Source organism: Jatropha curcas, chromosome 5 (genome assembly GCF_041381405.1).
Source record: "Jatropha curcas cultivar XTBG-Jc1 chromosome 5, XTBG_Jcur_1.0, whole genome shotgun sequence".
Taxonomy (NCBI): Eukaryota; Viridiplantae; Streptophyta; class Magnoliopsida; order Malpighiales; family Euphorbiaceae; genus Jatropha; species Jatropha curcas.
This window is the reverse complement of record NC_143155.1, coordinates 27,960,726-27,980,557: the sequence shown is the minus strand read 5'-3', so window position 1 is coordinate 27,980,557 and position 19,832 is coordinate 27,960,726. Positions and strand designations below refer to the sequence as shown.

General features: G+C 38.0%; 5 protein-coding genes across 5 annotated transcripts; 1 reads left to right on the top strand and 4 right to left on the bottom strand.

The window, feature by feature from the left end:
- Positions 1–13: 13 nt before the first annotated feature.
- ECA2 (ER-type Ca2+-ATPase 2) lies at positions 14–5,088 on the top strand. The gene is made up of 8 exons (XM_012227756.4): positions 14–276; positions 821–2,368; positions 2,456–2,577; positions 2,783–3,061; positions 3,147–3,530; positions 3,802–3,911; positions 3,996–4,224; positions 4,313–5,088. The coding sequence occupies exons 2-8, from the start codon at positions 898–900 to the stop codon at positions 4,871–4,873; spliced, it is 3,156 nt and encodes a 1,051-aa protein (XP_012083146.1). The 5' UTR covers positions 14–276; positions 821–897; the 3' UTR covers positions 4,874–5,088.
- LOC105642808 (Pentatricopeptide repeat (PPR) superfamily protein) lies at positions 4,312–6,993 on the bottom strand. Its single transcript, XM_012227755.4, has 2 exons — positions 5,941–6,993; positions 4,312–5,829 (listed from the first exon to the last, which is right to left on the bottom strand). Exons 1-2 carry the CDS (start codon positions 6,868–6,870, stop codon positions 5,221–5,223), a joined length of 1,539 nt encoding a protein of 512 aa, XP_012083145.1. The 5' UTR covers positions 6,871–6,993; the 3' UTR covers positions 4,312–5,220.
- Positions 6,994–7,165: 172 nt separating this feature from the next.
- On the bottom strand, positions 7,166–13,794 carry LOC105642807 (U-box domain-containing protein 44). Its single transcript, XM_012227754.4, has 5 exons — positions 13,637–13,794; positions 11,496–12,892; positions 10,582–10,885; positions 9,621–10,108; positions 7,166–8,932 (listed from the first exon to the last, which is right to left on the bottom strand). The coding sequence occupies exons 2-5, from the start codon at positions 12,723–12,725 to the stop codon at positions 7,937–7,939; spliced, it is 3,018 nt and encodes a 1,005-aa protein (XP_012083144.1). The 5' UTR covers positions 12,726–12,892; positions 13,637–13,794; the 3' UTR covers positions 7,166–7,936.
- Positions 13,795–15,079: 1,285 nt separating this feature from the next.
- On the bottom strand, positions 15,080–17,228 carry LOC105642806 (Pentatricopeptide repeat (PPR-like) superfamily protein). The gene has a single exon (XM_012227753.3). The coding sequence runs from the start codon at positions 17,176–17,178 to the stop codon at positions 15,556–15,558; it is 1,623 nt and encodes a 540-aa protein (XP_012083143.1). The 5' UTR covers positions 17,179–17,228; the 3' UTR covers positions 15,080–15,555.
- Positions 17,229–17,370: 142 nt separating this feature from the next.
- On the bottom strand, positions 17,371–18,290 carry LOC105642805 (ATP synthase subunit delta, chloroplastic). The gene has a single exon (XM_012227752.4). The coding sequence runs from the start codon at positions 18,180–18,182 to the stop codon at positions 17,496–17,498; it is 687 nt and encodes a 228-aa protein (XP_012083142.1). The 5' UTR covers positions 18,183–18,290; the 3' UTR covers positions 17,371–17,495.
- Between the last annotated feature and the right edge of the window lie 1,542 nt (positions 18,291–19,832).

The following is a 19,832-nucleotide window of genomic DNA, read 5'->3' as shown; positions in this document are numbered from 1 at the left end:
GGAAATTTGATATCTAAAAAATTCCAAAATAAAAGCACCAACGCCATGCTTCTTCAGAAAAAGCAGAGCCATACAAGATCAAAGACTGACCAGTCCAAATCCAATTCTTTAACTTCTTTTCTTGATTTTAGAAGATTTGCTTTTTATTTTCCCACAGAACTAAAGAATTTTCTTTGGGGTTTGCTTTGTCTCCAAGCCAACTTTGTTGCCTATTAGTATTTTCTACTTCTTTTCAGAAGCTCACTTTTTTTCCACTTTATTTCCTCTCATGCCAATGTAAGTATGGGATTTTGTTCTGACTTCCTGTTATGATTTTTTCTTTCAATGGATAAGATTATGGTTGTTGTAGGATGTTTCAGTTTCTCTTTGGTTTAATTAATGCGAACTGTATAATTGTTTGTTCTCGTCTGGTTTTTTCTCATCTGGTTTTGGTTAGTTGGGCTGTATTATGAGAATTAATCCTATTTTTGTGAGTCGGTTTTTTAAGGTTATATCACACTTATCAGTAGTGGGTTGAAACCTGAGATATGCGGTTACTTTCATCAACTTCTCTCTGTCATTTTCTGTGTCTGTCCTCTGGTTACGACTTACGACATTAATTATAGTGGTCATGAAGAAACAGATAAAAGTCCTCTGGAAATAATTGGGATTATTTGTTTTCTAAGAGAATTTTTTTTTTTCTTTTAAGAAAAGAGTATTTCTATTTACTGTAAGCAGTGTTATGAGTCATTAGAAACCGTAAAAAACTAAAAATCCATGCTTTCTGTTACTTCTATTTAATTTCATCCCACATGTTGACTGTGAATTAACTATCGTATAGGTTCCTGATATAATTTGGAAAGAGATTCACCCAAATCTTCTGTTTAGAGTGGAATTTTGAACTCCAAATTGACTGCAATGGAAGAAATACCGTTCCCTGCATGGTCATGGTCTGTTGAGCAATGTTCGAAACAGTACAATGTGAAGCCGGATAAGGGTTTAAGTTCATATGATGTTGAGAAGCGGCGTGAGAGATATGGATGGAATGAACTCGCAAAAGAAAAGGGTAAGCCCTTGTGGCGTCTTTTACTGGAACAATTCGATGATATGCTTGTGAAAATTCTGCTGGTTGCGGCTATTATATCATTTATTTTAGCTTACTTGCATGGAAGTGAAACTGGGGAGGAATCTGGATGTGAAGCTTATGTGGAACCATTTGTGATAGTGTTGATTTTAGTCCTCAATGCCATTGTTGGGGTGTGGCAAGAGAGTAATGCTGAAACAGCACTTGAAGCACTGAAGGAGATGCAATGTGAATTCGGAAAGGTTCTAAGGGATGGGTATTGGGTACCGAATTTGCCAGCACGGGAGCTTGTACCAGGAGATATTGTGGAATTACGAGCTGGGGATAAAGTGCCTGCTGACATGAGAGTTGCAGCTCTAAAGACATCAACATTGAGGGTTGAGCAGAGCTCATTGACTGGGGAGGCTATGCCTGTTTTGAAAGGCACTTCTCTTATATTCATAGACGACTGTGAATTGCAGGCCAAGGAAAACATGGTTTTTGCAGGCACAACTGTTGTGAATGGGATCTGTGTTTGTATTGTTATAAGCACTGGGATGAACACTGAGATTGGAAAGATACAGAAGCAAATACATGAAGCTTCTTTAGAAGAAAGTGATACGCCTTTGAAGAAGAAGCTGGATGAATTTGGGGGCAGGCTTACAACTGCAATTGGGCTCGTCTGCATTATTGTTTGGATCATAAATTACAAAAATTTCCTCTCATGGGATGTTGTGAATGGATACCCTGTAAATATCCGATTTTCTTTTGAGAAATGCACTTACTATTTCAAGATTGCTGTTGCCCTAGCTGTAGCTGCAATTCCTGAAGGTCTTCCTGCAGTAATCACAACTTGTCTAGCTCTAGGCACCAGGAAAATGGCACAAAAGAATGCAATTGTTAGAAAACTTCCAAGTGTGGAAACCTTGGGATGTACAACTGTGATTTGTTCAGATAAAACTGGGACTTTAACCACAAACCAGATGTCTGTGTCAGAATTCTTCACTTTGGGTGGGAAAACTACCTCTTCTAGAATTTTTCATGTTGAGGGAACGACTTATGATCCTAAGGATGGGGGTATTGTTGATTGGACTTGCTACAATATGGACGCTAATTTACAAGCCATGGCAGAAATATGTGCTCTTTGCAATGATGCTGGGATCTTTTGTGATGGACGTCTGTTCCGAGCCACTGGTTTGCCCACTGAGGCAGCACTCAAGGTTTTGGTTGAGAAGATGGGAGTCCCTGATGTCAAGGCAGGAAATAAAATTCGTGATGCTGAACTTGTTGCAAACTATTTGATTGACAGCAATACAGTAAAATTAGGTGAGAAGAAACCTGGATTCTTGTTTTCCCCACAATGGCTGGAAGTTTTGTTCAGCCTTCCGTCTCATTAACTTTTTCTTAGTGTAGGAAGTTGTGAATGGTGGACAAAGAGATCAAAAAGGATTGCGACGCTGGAGTTTGATCGCATTAGGAAGTCGATGAGTGTCATCGTCAGGGAGCCCAATGGGAGTAATCGACTTCTTGTCAAGGTGATAATCAATGGTGATCCTCATTAATTAGAGCTTTAATGAAATCAGCCTTATTATATGAAAAGAAAAAATAGAAGACTTGATCTATTATCTTCTATCCTGTTTTATCATTGTCCAGAAACACGAATTGCAATGAGGTGAATACATTGGTCAGTGCTTTTATCGTAGTGGTTTTAGTTCCTAGCATTCCTTGTTGAATTTGCAGGGAGCTGTTGAGGGCTTACTGGAGCGTAGTTCACAGGTGCAGCTTGCAGATGGATCGCTTGTTCCCATTGATGAAACTTGTAGGCAACTATTGCTTACGAGACTCTTGGAGATGAGCTCCAAAGGATTGCGGTGCTTGGGACTGGCATATAAGGATGACCTGGGAGAATTTTCAGACTACTATGCAGATAATCACCCTGCCCACAAGAAGTTGCTTGATCCAGCTTGCTACTCCTCCATTGAAAAGGATTTAATTTTTGTAGGGGTTGTTGGTCTGAGGGTGAGTGCATGTTTCAAAGTTTCGGGTTCACATAAATTAACTAACCATCAGAATATATAGCTAAAAAGATTTGGCTATTGAGCAGGACCCGCCACGTGATGAAATTCATAAAGCAATTGAGGATTGTAGAGGTGCTGGTATTAGAGTCATGGTGATAACAGGAGATAACAAGTCTACCGCTGAAGCAATCTGTAAAGAGATCAAGTTATTTTATCAAGACGAAGATCTCAGGGGAAGAAGTTTTACTGGTAAAGAGTTTACGGCTCTCACCCCTTCACAGCAAATGGAAATTTTGTCTAAACCTGGAGGAAAGGTGTTCTCGCGTGCTGAGCCCAGGGATAAACAAGAAATTGTACGGATGCTGAAGGAGATGGGTGAGATTGTTGCTATGACTGGAGATGGAGTGAATGATGCACCTGCTCTCAAACTTGCTGACATTGGAATTGCCATGGGTATGACAGGGACTGAGGTAAGCTAGTTAAACCTTTTTCCCCCATTTTTCGGGAATATATGGTTCATCTAATCTTCTTTACTTTCACTTGTGTGTCTGTGCCCATGCATGATGCATATGCTGCGAATTGCTTTGATATATGCAGAAAAGCTTACAGATTGAGAAGTTTCACACAAACCTTATGAGCTTTCGGCAGAAGCATACTTTACCAATCTAAGAAGTTCATTTTTGTTTAAGGGTAAAACTTTTCAGAACTCATGGCAATACATTCTATCTTCTCCTTTTGCAGGTCGCCAAGGAAGCTTCAGATATGGTTTTAGCTGATGATAATTTTAGTACCATTGTTTCAGCAGTTGCAGAGGGACGCTCAATTTATAACAACATGAAAGCTTTTATCAGGTATGATATATTCCTTTGTGAATCATCAGTTCCCTGTGAGTGCTAGCTTACTATAAATCCTTGTACGTTCCTCTCGATCTGTAGGTACATGATATCATCTAATGTTGGAGAGGTGATATCCATATTTCTAACAGCTGCACTGGGAATACCAGAGTGTCTGATACCTGTGCAGCTTTTATGGGTGAATTTGGTTACTGATGGCCCGCCTGCAACAGCTCTTGGTTTTAACCCTGCTGATGTTGATATAATGCATAAACCGCCTCGAAAAAGCAATGATCCCCTTATAAATTCTTGGGTTCTCTTCCGTTATTTGGTATTTTCAACTCTAACTTTGGAAAAATGTTGAGCTGTTTTATGTTTTTTATCTATGATTTCATTGTTTATATTTTCTTGCCATACAGGTTATTGGTTCTTATGTAGGCATTGCAACAGTTGGAATCTTCATTTTGTGGTACACTCGTGCTTCTTTTCTGGGTATCAATCTGGTGAGTGACGGGCATACGCTCATTGAACTATCTCAGCTTCGCAATTGGGGGGACTGCTCAAAATGGTCAAATTTCACTGCGACTCCCTACTCGGTTGGTGGAGGACAGATGATCACCTTTTTAGATCCTTGTGACTATTTCTCCATTGGTAAAGTGAAGGCGATGTCTCTTTCCCTCTCTGTATTGGTAGCAATCGAGATGTTCAATTCCCTGAATGCACTTTCTGAAGACAATAGCTTGGTCATAATGCCACCTTGGAGGAATCCTTGGCTTTTAGTTGCTATGTCAGTTTCATTTGGACTCCATTTCCTCATACTCTACCTTCCATTCCTGGCAAATGTGTTTGGTATTGTCCCACTGAGTCTCAATGAGTGGTTTCTAGTCATCTTGTTTTCAGCTCCTGTGATTCTCATTGATGAGATTCTTAAATATGTGGGAAGGAGTAGAAGATACAGAACTAAGAAGAAGACAGCATAATCTTAGGAATTCATAGTCTAACTATAAACACTTGCATTGAAATTGGGTTTATTGTTTCTGTTGTGGGCTGTCTGAATATAAATAGAGACGAGTCCATTTAGTGTTTGCTATTGGGTCTGTTCGTATTGCGGTGAGCCCAATAGTACAAAGACCATACTTATCTGTAAATGATTTTCAGTCATCAATAATAGTAAAAAAATCTCAACATTTGGTGAGCCCTAATGTAATGTTATGTAATATAATTAAACACATTTCTGATATCACATTTTTAATGTAATGAATGTGCTAAAATACATTTCATTTCATCACATTATGCTGACAATGTTAATGAAAACAATTAATCAAGTCTACTCTATTAAACATAGTTCTTGAAGTTCAGATTCAAAATTAGCTACACTTTGTAGCTTCATGGTAGCTGAAAATTCATTCAATAACCTATAAATTTCCTCACACCTCGGGTGTGATACATCTCCCACAATGAACTTTTGAATTTCACCTTCTTCTTCAATAAAACTATATCCTGCTGCTTTAGTAATATGGCCACCCTTCATCAGCTTTCTAAGCATTGCGACTCCATCCCATCGGCCTGCTGTTGCATAAATATTGGAAAGGATCACATAGTTTCCTGGATTCCACGGCTCTAGTTCAAAGAGAGACTCTGCAGCTATTTCTGCTAGTTCAACATTTTTATGAAAACTGCAAGCACCTAGTAATGCTCCCCATATTACAGAATCTGGTCTCATTGGCATACTCTTTATAATTTCATAAGCTTCCTGCAGTTCCCCAGCACGCCCTAAGAGGTCAACCATGCAGCCATAGTGTTCCAATTTAGGTGAAATCCTGAACTTTCTTTCCATTGATTGAAAAAGTTGCCGCCCTTTTACAACCATACCTCCATGAGTACATGCTAAGAGAAGTCCTACAAATGTGACGTCGTCAGGTGCAGTTCCTTCTCTCTGTATTATTAAGGGAATGCCATACAAAAAAATGTTAGGACAAAAATTTGCTTCAGAATCAAGACATTCGCTAAAATAAACAAGAGGGCTAATAAAGAACAAAGCTCTTACCATCATTTGGTTATAAAGTTGCAGAGCATCATGACTTCTTCCATGGATAGCCAAGCCCATGATCATTGAATTCCAAGAGCACAAATTTTTCCTCTTGCCAATAATCTCGTCAAACACTTGCCTGGCCACATCGATTTTACCACACCTTGCATACATGTCCAATAAGGCATTGCTGACATACATATTACTTAATAGTCCATTTTTTCTGGCATACGCTTCAATCCTCTCTCCTACTTCCAATGCCCCCAGATTTGCACATGCTGGAAGCACACTTGCAATAGTTACTTCATTTGGCGCTAAACCTTTCTCCTTCTCCATATTCAGAAACATTTCTAACGCCTTAGCATACTCTCCATTCTGCGAGTATCCAGATATCATTGCGGTCCATGAAACCACATTCTTATAAGGCATCCGTCTAAACAAATCTAAAGCTTCCTCCATATTCCCACACCTTGAATAACCTGCAATTAACGCATTCCAAGTGGGTATATCTTTAAAAGTTATTTCGTCGAACACATGGCGGGCCGACCGTAACTTGCCCAACTTAGCGTACATGTCAACTAAAGCTGTCAGGGCAAAGATATCAAAATTAAAACCGGATTTTAACAAATGGGTGTGAAGGATTTGGCCATGGAGGTCGGAGGAAAAGCAGATACAAGCAGCGAAGAGGAATGTGAAGGTGTGCTCGTTGGGAAGGCAGTTTTTGAAGCGCATTTGGGAGTAAAGAGAGAGGCATCGGTAGGGTTGGCTTTGAAAGGAGTAGGCTTGAATGAGCTTGTTGTAGAGAAAGGCAGTTGGGCTGGGAATAAGGTTGAAAAGGTTGTGGGCGTAAGAGATGTTTGGGATTTTTAGTGCTTCTACTATGAGAGTTTTAGTGTGGTCTATACCATTTCGAATGGTAAAGGCGTGAATTTGTTTTAATCGGTTCATATCAGACTGGTATTTTGTGGCATTACACGACCTTCAGCGTCAGCGTCAATCTATATATTAGCAAGTTCAAACGTGAATGGTTATGTTATGAGATGGATTTTTCCAAGAGTTCAGGCGAAAGAGCCACTCAATTAAACCAAAGTTAAACAAGCTAATTACTTCGTCTAAATGAAGAGTTTGTTTAATCAAACTTGTGCATATTATCTTACCATCCATCAACCAATCCTGTATAATTCCTATAATATTAAACATATATATTCTTAATCATCGAGGATAGTAAACAACCTTAATCCTGTAAGAGTGAAAATACAAACACAAATTCTATTTCATGAACTGCACTTTGCTGGAAGAACTAAAAATTTTACACTCTACAATCCAAAGGAATTAAACCTCCAGATTATACCGTTATGTATATACATATACACACATATATATCTGACTTCATTGCTAAATGTTGCACTCCGTTTAGTCTAACACATGAAAGTAACAGAAGCTTCAAGAATAGGACCAAAGAATACAATTCTAACATTAAAAAAAAAAAAAAAAAAAAAAAAAAAAAAAAAAAAAAAACATATATAATCCAAGTGTGGATGCCTAGTCTGATAATAGTGATTCGCGCTGATTTTGTTCTTTCCTCCTAGTCAAATGAATAGCGGATTGGACTACAACTGTACAGAGCAATTTCTGTGGCATTTAAATATGAGCCACTTCAACAATCCCTTCTCTCTAGCAAAGTTCTCTTTACAGCAACAAAGATAGAAAAAGCTTCAACTCCGGTGACTCCACTCTTCAGCTTTCTCTAGGAGAAGAGGCAGAGTGCAATATTGCAGCTCTGCCCTTGTGTTACGAATGTTTATTCTCATTCTTGGTCATAATGACCTTGCACCTGTTTGACCATTATCGCAGACATAAAGCATTAAGATGAGAATCGTGCATGGCCGTTACCTTGTCAATGCAAGTGTAAATCCACAAAACAGTGTCCTTGAACTGATAACCATCTTTTGAATAACCAAGCTGCCACTGTCCCTTGAGACTAAATAAAAGCATCAGAGCTATTGCATTTCTTTTAAAAGTAAGAAGACTGATCGTGAAGGACATTCAAGTGAGCAAGTATTCTGGCTGACAGAGACTTCATGCTGCTGTTTCCCCTCTGAGTTAAGTCAACTAAAGGCAATTGAGCAGAGGACCCATACTTCAGTTTGAACTCTGGCAGTCGGAATATCCTCTCTAAAGCATTTAGAGCCTTCTCCTGCAATGTGGGAGAAGAAGAACTAAGAAATTTTATTATTGGTGGTATAGCATTTGCTTCTGCAAGCACCTTGCTGCCACTTTGAAGTCTTTCAGCTTCTATTAGAGTCAGTAGTGCATCTAAAGAAGCCTCACACGCCTCAGGATCTGGATCTTCAAGAACCCTCACAAGAGGTCTTACTGCATCAGCCTCCACAAGACAAAATGATGATTCAATAGCACAAACTCCCCCATGAATCCTGCAGCCAGTTTCTGGTGGAACAGAGAAACACCAGAACCCCTTACGTTTTGGTACTGTGCGACTCAATTTCAGAGAACTCTTTGAAAGATGAGTAAGAGAAATAGCAGCATTTTTCTTTGTCAAGGTAGTTCCAGAGTCTAGCAGCTGGACTAGTAGAGGAATAATGCCAGCTTCTGCAGCTTTCTTTTGCCATTCCAAGTTCGATGGGACAGTGAAGCGGCACATGGCTCCAACAGCATTTTCGACTAATTGTTTCTTATGGGGATCATTCTGCTTGCTATTGGGAAGAAATCTGACAATTACTGGAAGTGCCCCTGCATCAAGAAGCCACTGGGTAATCTGGGGATTTTCTGGGAGGTCAGCGATGATGCCGATTGCTGAAGCAATCTCTTCCATATCATTAGAAGATTGGATGATCCTAAGCAAGGTCTTAAGGCAATCCTGACCTACATGCTCCAGGATGATGGCTTCATCACCATCTTCTACCAAGCAATGGAAAAGCTTAACAGCATTTACTCGTACATTTTGATTTTCATGCCCGCACAACTGGACCAAAACTTGCACAGCTGAGCACTGGTCATGATTAAACAAGTTAGCATCCATATGATGATATCTAACAAATTTATGCAGAAAATTCAAAATCTAGAGACAGATGAAGTGGCAGAATCAAGACAATTACACGAGGACAAAAGATCTTTTCCCTAAAATAAGAAACAACAAGGAATTCCTACATTCAATATTTCCAAAAGATTAGCATCAGGGCTGAGAAGCAGAGAAGTAATTTGCCATGTAGTTACAGCAAACAATTTGCCAGATGTGGTCCAAGCTTAAAGAATATGGTCTTATATTGGCATTATTTCTCAAAATTTCACTTTCTAATAGTTGAATGACTTCGCATTACTAATCCTTGAAATCTTCAAATAGGATCAGAATCTCAATGACCTACACAACATTGCTTCTCTCAAGTTGAGTTTTATTAGACTAGCAAATCCCGAATCATCTCAAGCCACCAACATTATCAACATGCTATATTGATTTTAGATATTTCATGTCAGTCTATGTCTTGAGCGAAACATTCTTTTTTCACATTTTTAGAACATTCCTATGGCATGTATTATTGTAGCTTATACAACCTTCGTATTAATGGCATACGTAAATTATCAGTTGAGCAGAACATCAATTTTCTGTTTTTATACACGAGAACAGGCATCGGTTAACTTCCTATAGATGGATAACATAGCATGTGCAAGCTCTTGTATACCTCAGTCAATTTAGTCTTGATTTTTGATGCTGACGGGGACTGGCACAAGGCGTAGAAGATCCCGAGAATGTTTTGTTGCACATCAGGACCTGTCAAGTTTATCAAAGAGAAGAGCATCAAAGCATCTTCATCAGATTCTAACAATGAAATTGGTGTCAAGCTGGATCCTTGAGACACTGTCGATTCAGCCAGGTGCTTAATCGTGGCTGCCACTTCTTCACGCAAACCTGAAGATGAGATGTGCCGGAAAAGAAGGTCAAGTAATGGGCGAACTGCACCTTCTCTGATCATCTGCAGACCATTTGCTGGTAAACTTGAGAGGTTCCGAAGAGCCCTGATGGCCACCTTTTTCATCTCTGCATTACCATCTAAGACCAAGTGAAGGAGTGAACCCAGCACACCTCCCTCAAATAAAGATGCTTTATTGTGGTCAGTTAGTTCCATCTCTGCTAAGGTTGATGCCATGATCATTTTCACATCTTCTGACCCTACAAAGCAAATGATAAGTGCTTTTAAAAATATGAGTATGCCTACTCAAAGATTGCAACTCTATAACATGTGACATGGATGCAATTACAATTTGAAGTGGTTGATAGAACCAATTTACACCCCAGGTTAAATTGTTGAAGCACTCTGTTGGACAACTGAAGAGATTTATAGCATTGCAGTAGGTTGTAACACATTATCTTGTTACATGTTGCTTTGATACCCAGAGTTTATCATTAGACTAGTAAAACACATTACCATTTGCGAGAGCTGCACGTGTCTCACCATAACTAACTAGAATAATTCAATTCGATTACTTCACTAGACAATTGCTGCTTAGTTTACTAAGAATTGAAACTACTTCAGACTGATTGAATACCATTTATATCCAGAAAAGAAAATTCTAATGATAAACTAAATCAGCATGAAATTCATCAAAGAAGCTAAAATAGGTAGTCACATGCTGGAAAATCACCTGAAGATAGACGCTGCAGTAAATGTTTGAAGTAATTCGCCTTTGCCATTTGGATGACGTTCTCATCAGAGAAGGAGAGATTCTCCAATATCTGTTCTGCGTCTGCAGAAGCTTGACTGTCATCACTGCTTGACATAGTCGCCAATAGGAGAATGCAACCCTGAACCCTTCCAATACCGTCCTTTATAACAGAGCATTTCGATAATTCCAACAGTAATGCCACTGCTAACTTCCTTTCCCCAATTCGACGCCCAAGAGATCTAACTATAAATTCAATTGCGTTATCAACATTTGCAATTCTTTCCTGCAACATTTTTTAATTTTGGTCAAAGTTAAAATTGAAAATAAACCATCCAGCTTATGCAGATTATCTATAGGATGGAAAACAGAATTAAATGATATTAGGAAAAAAAATGACAGTCAATATGATGGATAATTGTAATAAAACGTGTTCCAGAATTTAATTCAAAAAAAAATGACAGTAATTTGCCTTTTCATTTAGTCTCCATCAAAAGTAAAAATGATGGTAATAGAATTTAAAAAAAAAAAAAAAAAAATTAGCGACCCCAGCAAACATTCACATAGATCAAACGGAAAAAAAAAAAATATATTAAAATTTACATAAAGAGATTCACTAACAATAATTGCTGAAACTATTTTTCTTGTGCGTGTCTATGAACAAATTGATACACAGTTTACCCAATAAAGCCTTGAGAAAATATATTTTCATTATCTAAATCCATTTCATATAGTTGAACTTGAACATATGCAAAATGCAGCTGCATTTCACAATATTTAGGGGAAAGAAAAAAAGAAAAGACCCCAGCTTCACCATGATTCCAGGCAATTGCCATTCTTTGTTAGAAAAAAAAATTTGAATACACTAAGAAGTATCAAGTAAAAGTCAAGAGTACCTTGGCATGATCACTATCTTTTGCCAGAATGCAAAGAATGACTAGAGCATGATTCCTTATTTCACGATTTCTATTACCAAGAAGTTGAATAAGGATTGGTATATAATTCTCCAATATCACCCATTCCCGATGCTGGTCTCTTTGTTCACAGAGATCCTGTAACTGTTCCAGGCAACAAAGCACTTCCTCTTCTTCAGACATGAGTTTTGATTTCATGGAAGCAATTGTAATCATTGTGTTCCTATCCTTCCATTCTTCTATTGATTGCCTCAGAGTTTTATTAGGCCGTAAAACAGATGAGTTCAGAGGAGTCATGGTAAGAGGACACATTTTGTTCCCATCTGCAAGCCATTTTTCTATTGCACTTCGCTCAAATGTTTGTCCTGAAGAGGTCTCCACAGGATCCACCATAACGTCACGAGTAATTGGGCAATAGAATGATTGGAGAGGTTCCAACGGTTGACTACCCAAAGACTTCCGCTTTGTGAAATACTTCATCTCCTTTTCTCTAGGAGAAGAAGCAGCATCCGCCCTTTCTAGCAAAGCAATTATCTGAGCCATTTGTATAGCTTCAGCTTGATCCTTCCTTAGCTGGGCATTTTCAATCTCACTCTTGAATTCCTCAAATTCTTTCTTTAATGCAGCCCTCTCAGTTGAGATACCAACTGCCTCAGCTATGGAAGCCAGTAAGTTATTTGCATAAGAGCGATCAACCTTCCTCTCCTGTATTCCTGACTCAATTTTTTCCAATATCTCTTCTTCTGCTATAGCGGCCTTGAACTCAGCTCTCTGCATGCTATCGCGGAGTTTTGCAATCTCTTCAATTATACCAGATGAAAGATCTAGAGAAGCCAAAGGAAGGAGATCTAAAGCCCTGCTGATTTCCTTAGTGGTGTCCTCTAAGTGCTTAACTATAGTACGACAATTCATTAGGAGATATACTTTATTTCTTTTAGTACATTCCACGGTTAGCTGCTTTGCAGTTTTCACTTCACGATTGAGAATCTCGAGTGCATTGTTTAAGCTCTCAGAATGACCCAGCTCTTTCTTGTTTAATTCATTTAAAATAGGTACAATCCTTTCCAAGTAGATGGCAAGTTCTTTAAAGCTGTCCTTCTTAATCAGTACATTATTGGCAGCATATGCAATCTCAATCATGCCCTCTACAATCTGGGTAAGGAATTCTGAAACCGGAAGAGATGAAGCACTAGTAATCACATCTAATGACATCTTGTAACTCCCAACAAAAGCTAAAAAGTAAAACCTTCTAGGTCCATGTGATACAAACACGGTTGTGAGACAACCGTCTGGAAACTTCGAAATAGGTCAGGTTTCATGGCAATATCAATCCTCCAGGTTTACTCCACAAAAAAGCATTTCCATTTTTAAATAAGTATCTGAGAAGAAACATCCACGTAAAACTTTTAAATCCTAAATTGATAATATAGTCAACAATGTGATGTGACCAAAATAGTTAATATTCAAATGGTACTAAGCCTGCTTTATTTGCTAAACATTCCATAAAAAGTAAAGAAGAAAATAACAATCACACGTTAAAGTTCTGTTTGGTTGCCAAAAACGTGGGGAAAAGACTGAATAACAGACGTTCATGTAGTTAGTGTTTAAGCTTCCACTAAGCACCTAATCAATTTTTTGAGGTTCGTGCAGATGAGTTTCAGTTATCGAAAAAGTGTTTTACGACACACTTCATAGTTTTTCCCTCTAGAAAATGTATGGATAAACTTTGATTGCACGCAATTATTGTGCCGGTATTTGAAGTATGTTTGCTTTCTCCGGCCACCAACAACCAGAAATCTAAGTTCTCTAGTATCTGCATAATTACTGCTTTTCCTACATTTTATCAGCGACCAAACAAGAATTAACAGACTCATCACCAACTTCGGAGCATAAACATACATGTCTATCTCAATCAAAATTAAACGGAAACAAATGAAGATAAATCTCAGTGCTGGATTCGTCCCTCAATTTAAAGCTCGAAATGCAATTCAAGGAAAATAGAACGCAAAACAAAAATCAAAGTAAAGCAAGACCAAAAAAAAAAAAAATAGTCAACAAGCACTCAAAACGTTGAATCACAGTGAAACCAAACTTCCAATAATCAAAGAGAAAGAGAGACCGACCTGATGGGAGATTAACTGGTCGTGAAGTTGCAAAGAACCACTGGTTTTTTGCGGAACTTTTCCGGGAAATTGCGCAAAGATTTTGCGGGAAAATACGCGATGGAGCAGCCGTGCTAAAAGGACCCGAAATAAAAGTAAAATTTATAAATAAAATATCAAACCTGCAATTACGTTATTATATAAATAAAAATAATTAATCCTTTCAAAAAAAATAAAATAATTAATAATATACAGTAAAATATAGTATATGTGCGGAGGGCACAAATAGAGTATTCATTTTCTTTTCCTTTAGTGTATTTTATATATTTTCTTTGATCGAAATGGTCTCAAAAATCATTTCACCTGCATTTCTCCCCATTTAAGACCAAGACTTCTTTTCTTTTTATTTTTTTTTCCTCCTTTTTCTCTATTTCAAAGAATTTCGGTCTTCTAGTTTGACTTTAAAGCTATATTTTTTTGTTAATTTTTCTCCAAAATAATTTCGAGACAAACAATTTTTCATTAGCCTCACAATAAGAAATTTGTGCTGGTTGCTTTACATTGAATCGCTTCAAAAACTATGAAATATATTTGAAATGGAATTATTAAAATTCATTAATTATAAATTCTTTCCATAATTAAAAAATGGTGAGAAGAAATATTGAATTCTAACGTGCATGTAAGTATATGTAATGTATTAAAAAAGAATGAAAAAAAATATTAGTATGTGTTATTATTGGTAGGATGATAACAAACAACAGGGTTTTTGTCGTCCTCCCATCTATTGAATCTTTATAATTAGTTATTAGAAAATAAAATTCAAAACCGGATGGCCAAAAAGTTAATATTAAATATCTTGTCAAGCACGATGAACATTTGAAAGGGTCAAGTTTGAATGTTCAACTGGTCGCTTCGCGCTCGTATCGCCGATTACCACCACGTGCCCTTCCACTCACTGTCGATGCCTATGGGCCAGCTGTCACTTGGTGTGTCCATCTGGTGCCAACCACCAGGCTAATGCTCTCGAACTATCATCATGTCCAATTTAACGACACCATTCCATGTAATGACTTGACTGGGTTCAAATAGCTTGCGTTAACGAACTTACTGACATGATAATGTTGACGTCTTCAATCATATTAATATTACAAGTTTGATTTTTCTTACTACTATGAGGTAGACAGTGAATCACGAAAAAATTACGACTGTTGTCCTCTTCAATGAAATAATTAAACTCGATTAAGGAAAAAGAAAAGCATCTTTACTATTATACGCCGATTTCAAATGAAAGGGTCATGTTGACTGGCAAAGAATACAAATGCTTGATCATTAATGGTTGTTGAGATCACAAAATTCTTACATTTATTGGAGAAAATGTATTTGTCGAATGGCATGATTTTCACTTCCTAACGTTTTCTAATGTTAGCACTGAGTTAGATCGACATTCATAATGAACAAAAATCCTGCAGAGACCAAAAAAGATCAATTTTTCAAATTTTCAGATTCGTTCGGATTCTGCTGGCCCTGGCTACAATCAATGTTTTTGGTTATCGCCTTATTGGCAGTCAAAGCATGCTTGGTGTTTTCATACTTGAACTTGGAACATTCAAATTGAACTGTGGGCTAATCAAACCTGTAATATTTCCACACTTAAAAGGGACATAATCAAATCACATGGCATGAAACATGTGATTGTTTTCTTATGTGAATAACAATTGGATCCTCTTGATTCTTGTGGCATCTCATCAACTGTATATTTCTTCTCTTTTTTCCATTAATGGCTGCTTTCGTACTGACTATCGAATAGGGTAGATTTTGTTGTGTCGTTGCCCAGTCATCCATCTAGAGGGAAACTCGTATGTCTTGATGCTGCTAATTCTTTTACACGGAGATGTCAAAACGCAATGCAGGAAACAGAGATACCTTCGCATATCTGAAGTTCACAAGGCAGGTCTCTGCTCGGCCTTCTCTACTAACAACCTATCAAGAGCATCCGTCCCTCTACCCAGATTGCCAACAAGCTTGTTTAAGAAGTAGTCCCATGAATCACTATCAATTCCTCCACTTGCCATGGCCATTGAAACAACCTTATCTACCTCAGCTTCCATTGACGTTTCTCGCAACTCCTCGATCAATATAGCGTAAGTCGACTTATCAGGCATGCATCGTTTATCCAACATCTCTTGCACAATCCTAATACCCTCCTTGGCACTTCCAATCTTACAAAACCCCTTAATCAGCATATTGTATGTAAAAGCATTAGGCTCGCAGCCTTTCTCCATCATATCATCCCACAACTTTCCTGCCTCGTTTAACTCTCCTCTCTCACACATCCCAGCGATGAGTGTATTATATGTCAAAAGACTCGGGATTGAACCCCGCTCGAACTCACCAAACAGCTTCCTCGCTTCCCATATCTTCCCTTCTTTACAAAGCCAATATATGAGTGTGCTTGTTATTGCATTATCCGGCGTGCAATTCTTCTTTAACATCCTCTTCCACAAGTCACAAGCTTCTTCTACCTTCCTTTCTTCACATAACACATCAATAACTTTGCAACAAAGGGAGGAACTGGGTACATACTTTCTGTTAAGCATATCATCGAGCAGGTTACGTGCTTCACCAGCTTTCTTTTCTTTGCAAAAAGCCTGAATCATAACCCCATAAGTAATATCATTTGGCTCAACTCCGTTCTCCTCCATATCATCCATAAGTTTAATTGCATCAACTAATCTTCCTTGCTGGCAATAACCGTCCATCAGAATAGTATATGTTGTCGCATCTGGCAACCATCCTCTATCAAAAAGGTCACCAAAAACCTTTTTAGCATTAACCATATCACCACGCGAGACGTACCCGCCTAAAATCGTTGTATAAGTTACCACATTTGGGATTATACCCATGGTGGGCATTTCGTCTAAAACCCTGATTGCACCTTCAACGTCATTCTTCTTACAGAGCCCCTTAATCAAAATATTATAAGTGAAAACATTAGGCACAACTCCGAACTTGCTCTTGCAATTCTGGAACACACCGTGCACTAAATCATACCTTTTGTTTTGAACAAAAGCATTCAATAGTGTGTTTAGTGATCTAACAGAACGCTGTGTGTTAAATTCCTGGATGCGGATAAACATTTTGAGAGCCAATTCGGGTTTACCTGCGAGGCCGTAGTTGCGAATAACAGTGATGAACAGATGTTCGCCGCATTTGATTTGGGCTTTGTGTAAGTCAGATAGCAAGACTTCGACAGGGCCAAAGGCGCGAGCTCGAGAGAGTTTGTAGATAATAGAATCGTAGGTGTCGTAATTGTGGGAGAAACCAGGGTGATATTTACCGGCGTAATCGAAGATTTGGAGTGCAAGGTCTAAATTTTGCTGGCGAATGATCATGGAGACGAGGCGTTTGGGGTAGAGGCGTTGGGGCCAGGGCTTGATTGGAGGAGTGACTGTGTAGGATTCGGGAAGAGGGGTGTTGAGATTGGCGGCGGAAAGCGAGCGTATGCAGGCGATTGAATGGAGTGAGGCGGTTGTTATTTTAGGACGGTGAGCGTAACGTAACATCGTCGAGAGGAAATTCTATGCTTTGTTTTCTTCGAGTGCTCCAAGCAAATACCTAGTGACTAGCGTTTTGAAATGCAGGAAGCAATTATCATTGAGCGCTTTAGGAAAGAGGCATCTTTTATTACTTTGATGGTCAAAATTCAAAACTTTCATATCAACTGCAACAGTAATGAATTTCATCATCATAAAATCTAATCCAGGAAAATGTCTTCAGGTTTGTCAAATTGGATTATCCAATCAATTGCAGGGGTAATTTAATTTTGCATCAGAATTGGAAAAAAAAAAAACTTTTACATTGACTTGGAGTATAACTACAATTACACAGCAAATGATGGTAACTTGCCATCAACCAAATTTCGTACCTTCACTTTCACAGCCCCACTAAGCTTTTGTACGCTTTGAGCAATCCTAAACAGAGTATCTTCGGCCATTTTCTTCTTAGACGAAATCAAAACCACTTTAGTTCCACTCAACTCGTCAAATATCCTCTCAAACTCCATTAACACCTCGTTCACCATCATTATCCTATTGCTATCTATTAATATTTTCAACAATCGCATCAAAAGCCTACTGACTTTCCCATTCTTTGCCACTTCCATCACTAACTGTCCCTTCTGTTGTTCATCCACAAGTGGATTAATCAAAATTGCTTGAATTTGCTTATTTTGGATCAGCTTCGAACATCTTTGGACGTCCTTTTGGACAATTTCAAGAGAATTGTTGCGTTGGGCTATGTCTAGAAGCGCCGCAGCATAACCGCTAGCTGGATTTCTGTGGGAACTGGGAGATGGCTTGAGGGATGAGCTTCGAGAGGCGGATGAATGTGGAGAATCAAGAGTTTTGAGATATGGGGCTTGGGCGGTGCTTTTGTTGGAGATTGATGAGTTGGGAACGTGAGGAGAGAGTTGATGGTATGTGGAGAAAGTTTTGACGTGATGGAATTCGCGAGGTGCCGAGTTGAAGGCAGGGACTTTGAGGGATGAAACAGAGGTTATGGCATCCATGGAGACGGAGGTCAGGTGCTTAGGCGCGTTTGATACTGTTTTGACTAATTAGGCGGATGCTTGCTGTAGTTTTGTTTTCTGGTGGGATAGAAATGAGGATATATTTTAGCCACATCACTCCCCCATAATATAAAATAAAAAAGAAATCCAATTAATCAGAGCCATTACCTCCTCTCTAGTTTTGTTGCTCCGAGAAATGAAAAATCATAATATTTCATTCGCATTTTATAAATTTAAGAAATAAGGCTTAATTTGCTATCTAGATATGTATCATCAATATTAATTATGTATTAATCAAATTTTGAGGATGGCAGAGTATTTTTAAAGGGAAAGAATTGCTTAAGCAAGTTCTTCGACGGGAAATCAGAAATGATGCTTGCAGGTTTTTGAATCATCCAAATGATCAACCATCTCCATTCCTTAACGAATCTATAGGTCCCTGGACTCATTCACCTCCAAATGTTGTGAAAGTCAATTTCGATTCAGTGTGAATAACAAGATGAATTGTGGTTGCATTGCTATTATAACACGTTCTCATTTGAACAGGGTTATAACATGGTCAATGAAGCAAATCCCTTTTCAAATCAATCCCATTATTTTGGAAGCAATGGCTCTTAGACAAGCTGTGAAAATGGCTTTACGGCATCATTTTCACAGTGTTATTTTTAAAAGAAACTCAAAAATAGTCATGGATGCAGGTTCAAATACGTCTTCTCATTTGGTTTATATTCAAAGTTTAATACATGATGTTTTCTATCTAGCTATTCAGTTTTCGTTAGTTTCTTTTAAGTTTATTAGAAGGCATTTTAATAGTGATGCCCACAATCTAGCTAGGAAAAGTTTGGATCTATCCTTCTGTATTAATATCTCATTCCAAGTACCATGGATCAGGGAGAAATATTGGTTATAAAACTTTATTTTCACTTTTTCAATGAATTTCTATTTGGTAAAAAAAAAAAAAAAAATTATTTTATTTGTAAAATTTAAATTTAAATAATTATTTTATCTGCTCCTTTTTGCATATTTAATTTACCGAATTAAATACACGGTATTTGTGGTTAATGTTGGTGAAAATTGTACTCACACGCTATCAAGTGCCACAAGGCCCAGTAGGATTGTGCTATATCAGTGGCAAACATCTAAAAGCCCACAATTGTTACGGCCTATGAGCTTATGGTATTCGTTTCCAACATGACAAACGAGTACCATCACCATGTAGGCCTCCATGGGGCTCCAATAAGTGTAGTTAAACAGATTTTTTTTTTTTTTGTCTTTTTTTTTTATGCCACGTGTGTTCGAGACTCATCGGACTAAGTTTAATGTTATTCGCGCTGTGTCAGCACTCCAAACAGAGATTTTCTCTCTGCACAATAATGGAACAATGAACCTCTCACTTAAAGGACACAGAGTCTTTTCCACTCGTTTGTTAATTAAACAAATGTTAGTTGAATATTTTTTACATGCATTATCATGACAACATTCATATTAATACTACAGTCTAAAGTAGCAATGGCCCTTCTATTATCATTCCTAATCCTTGCTTTCTCTTTATCGTTTTAGTTACTGTATTTATTTATTCTTTGTGAATTTCATTCATTCACGTTTGCTTTTTAATTGCTTGCTTTTTTGTAGCATGATTATGTTCACAAC

Excerpts from the sequence above, each read along its gene's own strand:
- ECA2 (XM_012227756.4), top strand. The coding sequence starts at position 898 with ATGGAAGAAATACCGTTCCCTGCATGGTCATGGTCTGTTGAGCAATGT. Across the intron at positions 3,531-3,801 it reads TGGGTATGACAGGGACTGAG|GTCGCCAAGGAAGCTTCAGA; the intron begins GTAAGCTAGTTA and ends CTCCTTTTGCAG. Across the intron at positions 3,912-3,995 it reads AACATGAAAGCTTTTATCAG|GTACATGATATCATCTAATG; the intron begins GTATGATATATT and ends CTCGATCTGTAG.
- LOC105642808 (XM_012227755.4), bottom strand. The coding sequence starts at position 6,870 with ATGAACCGATTAAAACAAATTCACGCCTTTACCATTCGAAATGGTATA. Across the intron at positions 5,830-5,940 it reads AACTTTATAACCAAATGATG|AGAGAAGGAACTGCACCTGA; the intron begins GTAAGAGCTTTG and ends TTAATAATACAG.
- LOC105642807 (XM_012227754.4), bottom strand. The coding sequence starts at position 12,725 with ATGTCATTAGATGTGATTACTAGTGCTTCATCTCTTCCGGTTTCAGAA. Across the intron at positions 10,886-11,495 it reads AAGATAGTGATCATGCCAAG|GAAAGAATTGCAAATGTTGA; the intron begins GTACTCTTGACT and ends AAAATGTTGCAG. Across the intron at positions 10,109-10,581 it reads ACTGCAGCGTCTATCTTCAG|GGTCAGAAGATGTGAAAATG; the intron begins GTGATTTTCCAG and ends TTTGCTTTGTAG.
- LOC105642806 (XM_012227753.3), bottom strand. The coding sequence starts at position 17,178 with ATGTTACGTTACGCTCACCGTCCTAAAATAACAACCGCCTCACTCCAT.
- LOC105642805 (XM_012227752.4), bottom strand. The coding sequence starts at position 18,182 with ATGGATGCCATAACCTCTGTTTCATCCCTCAAAGTCCCTGCCTTCAAC.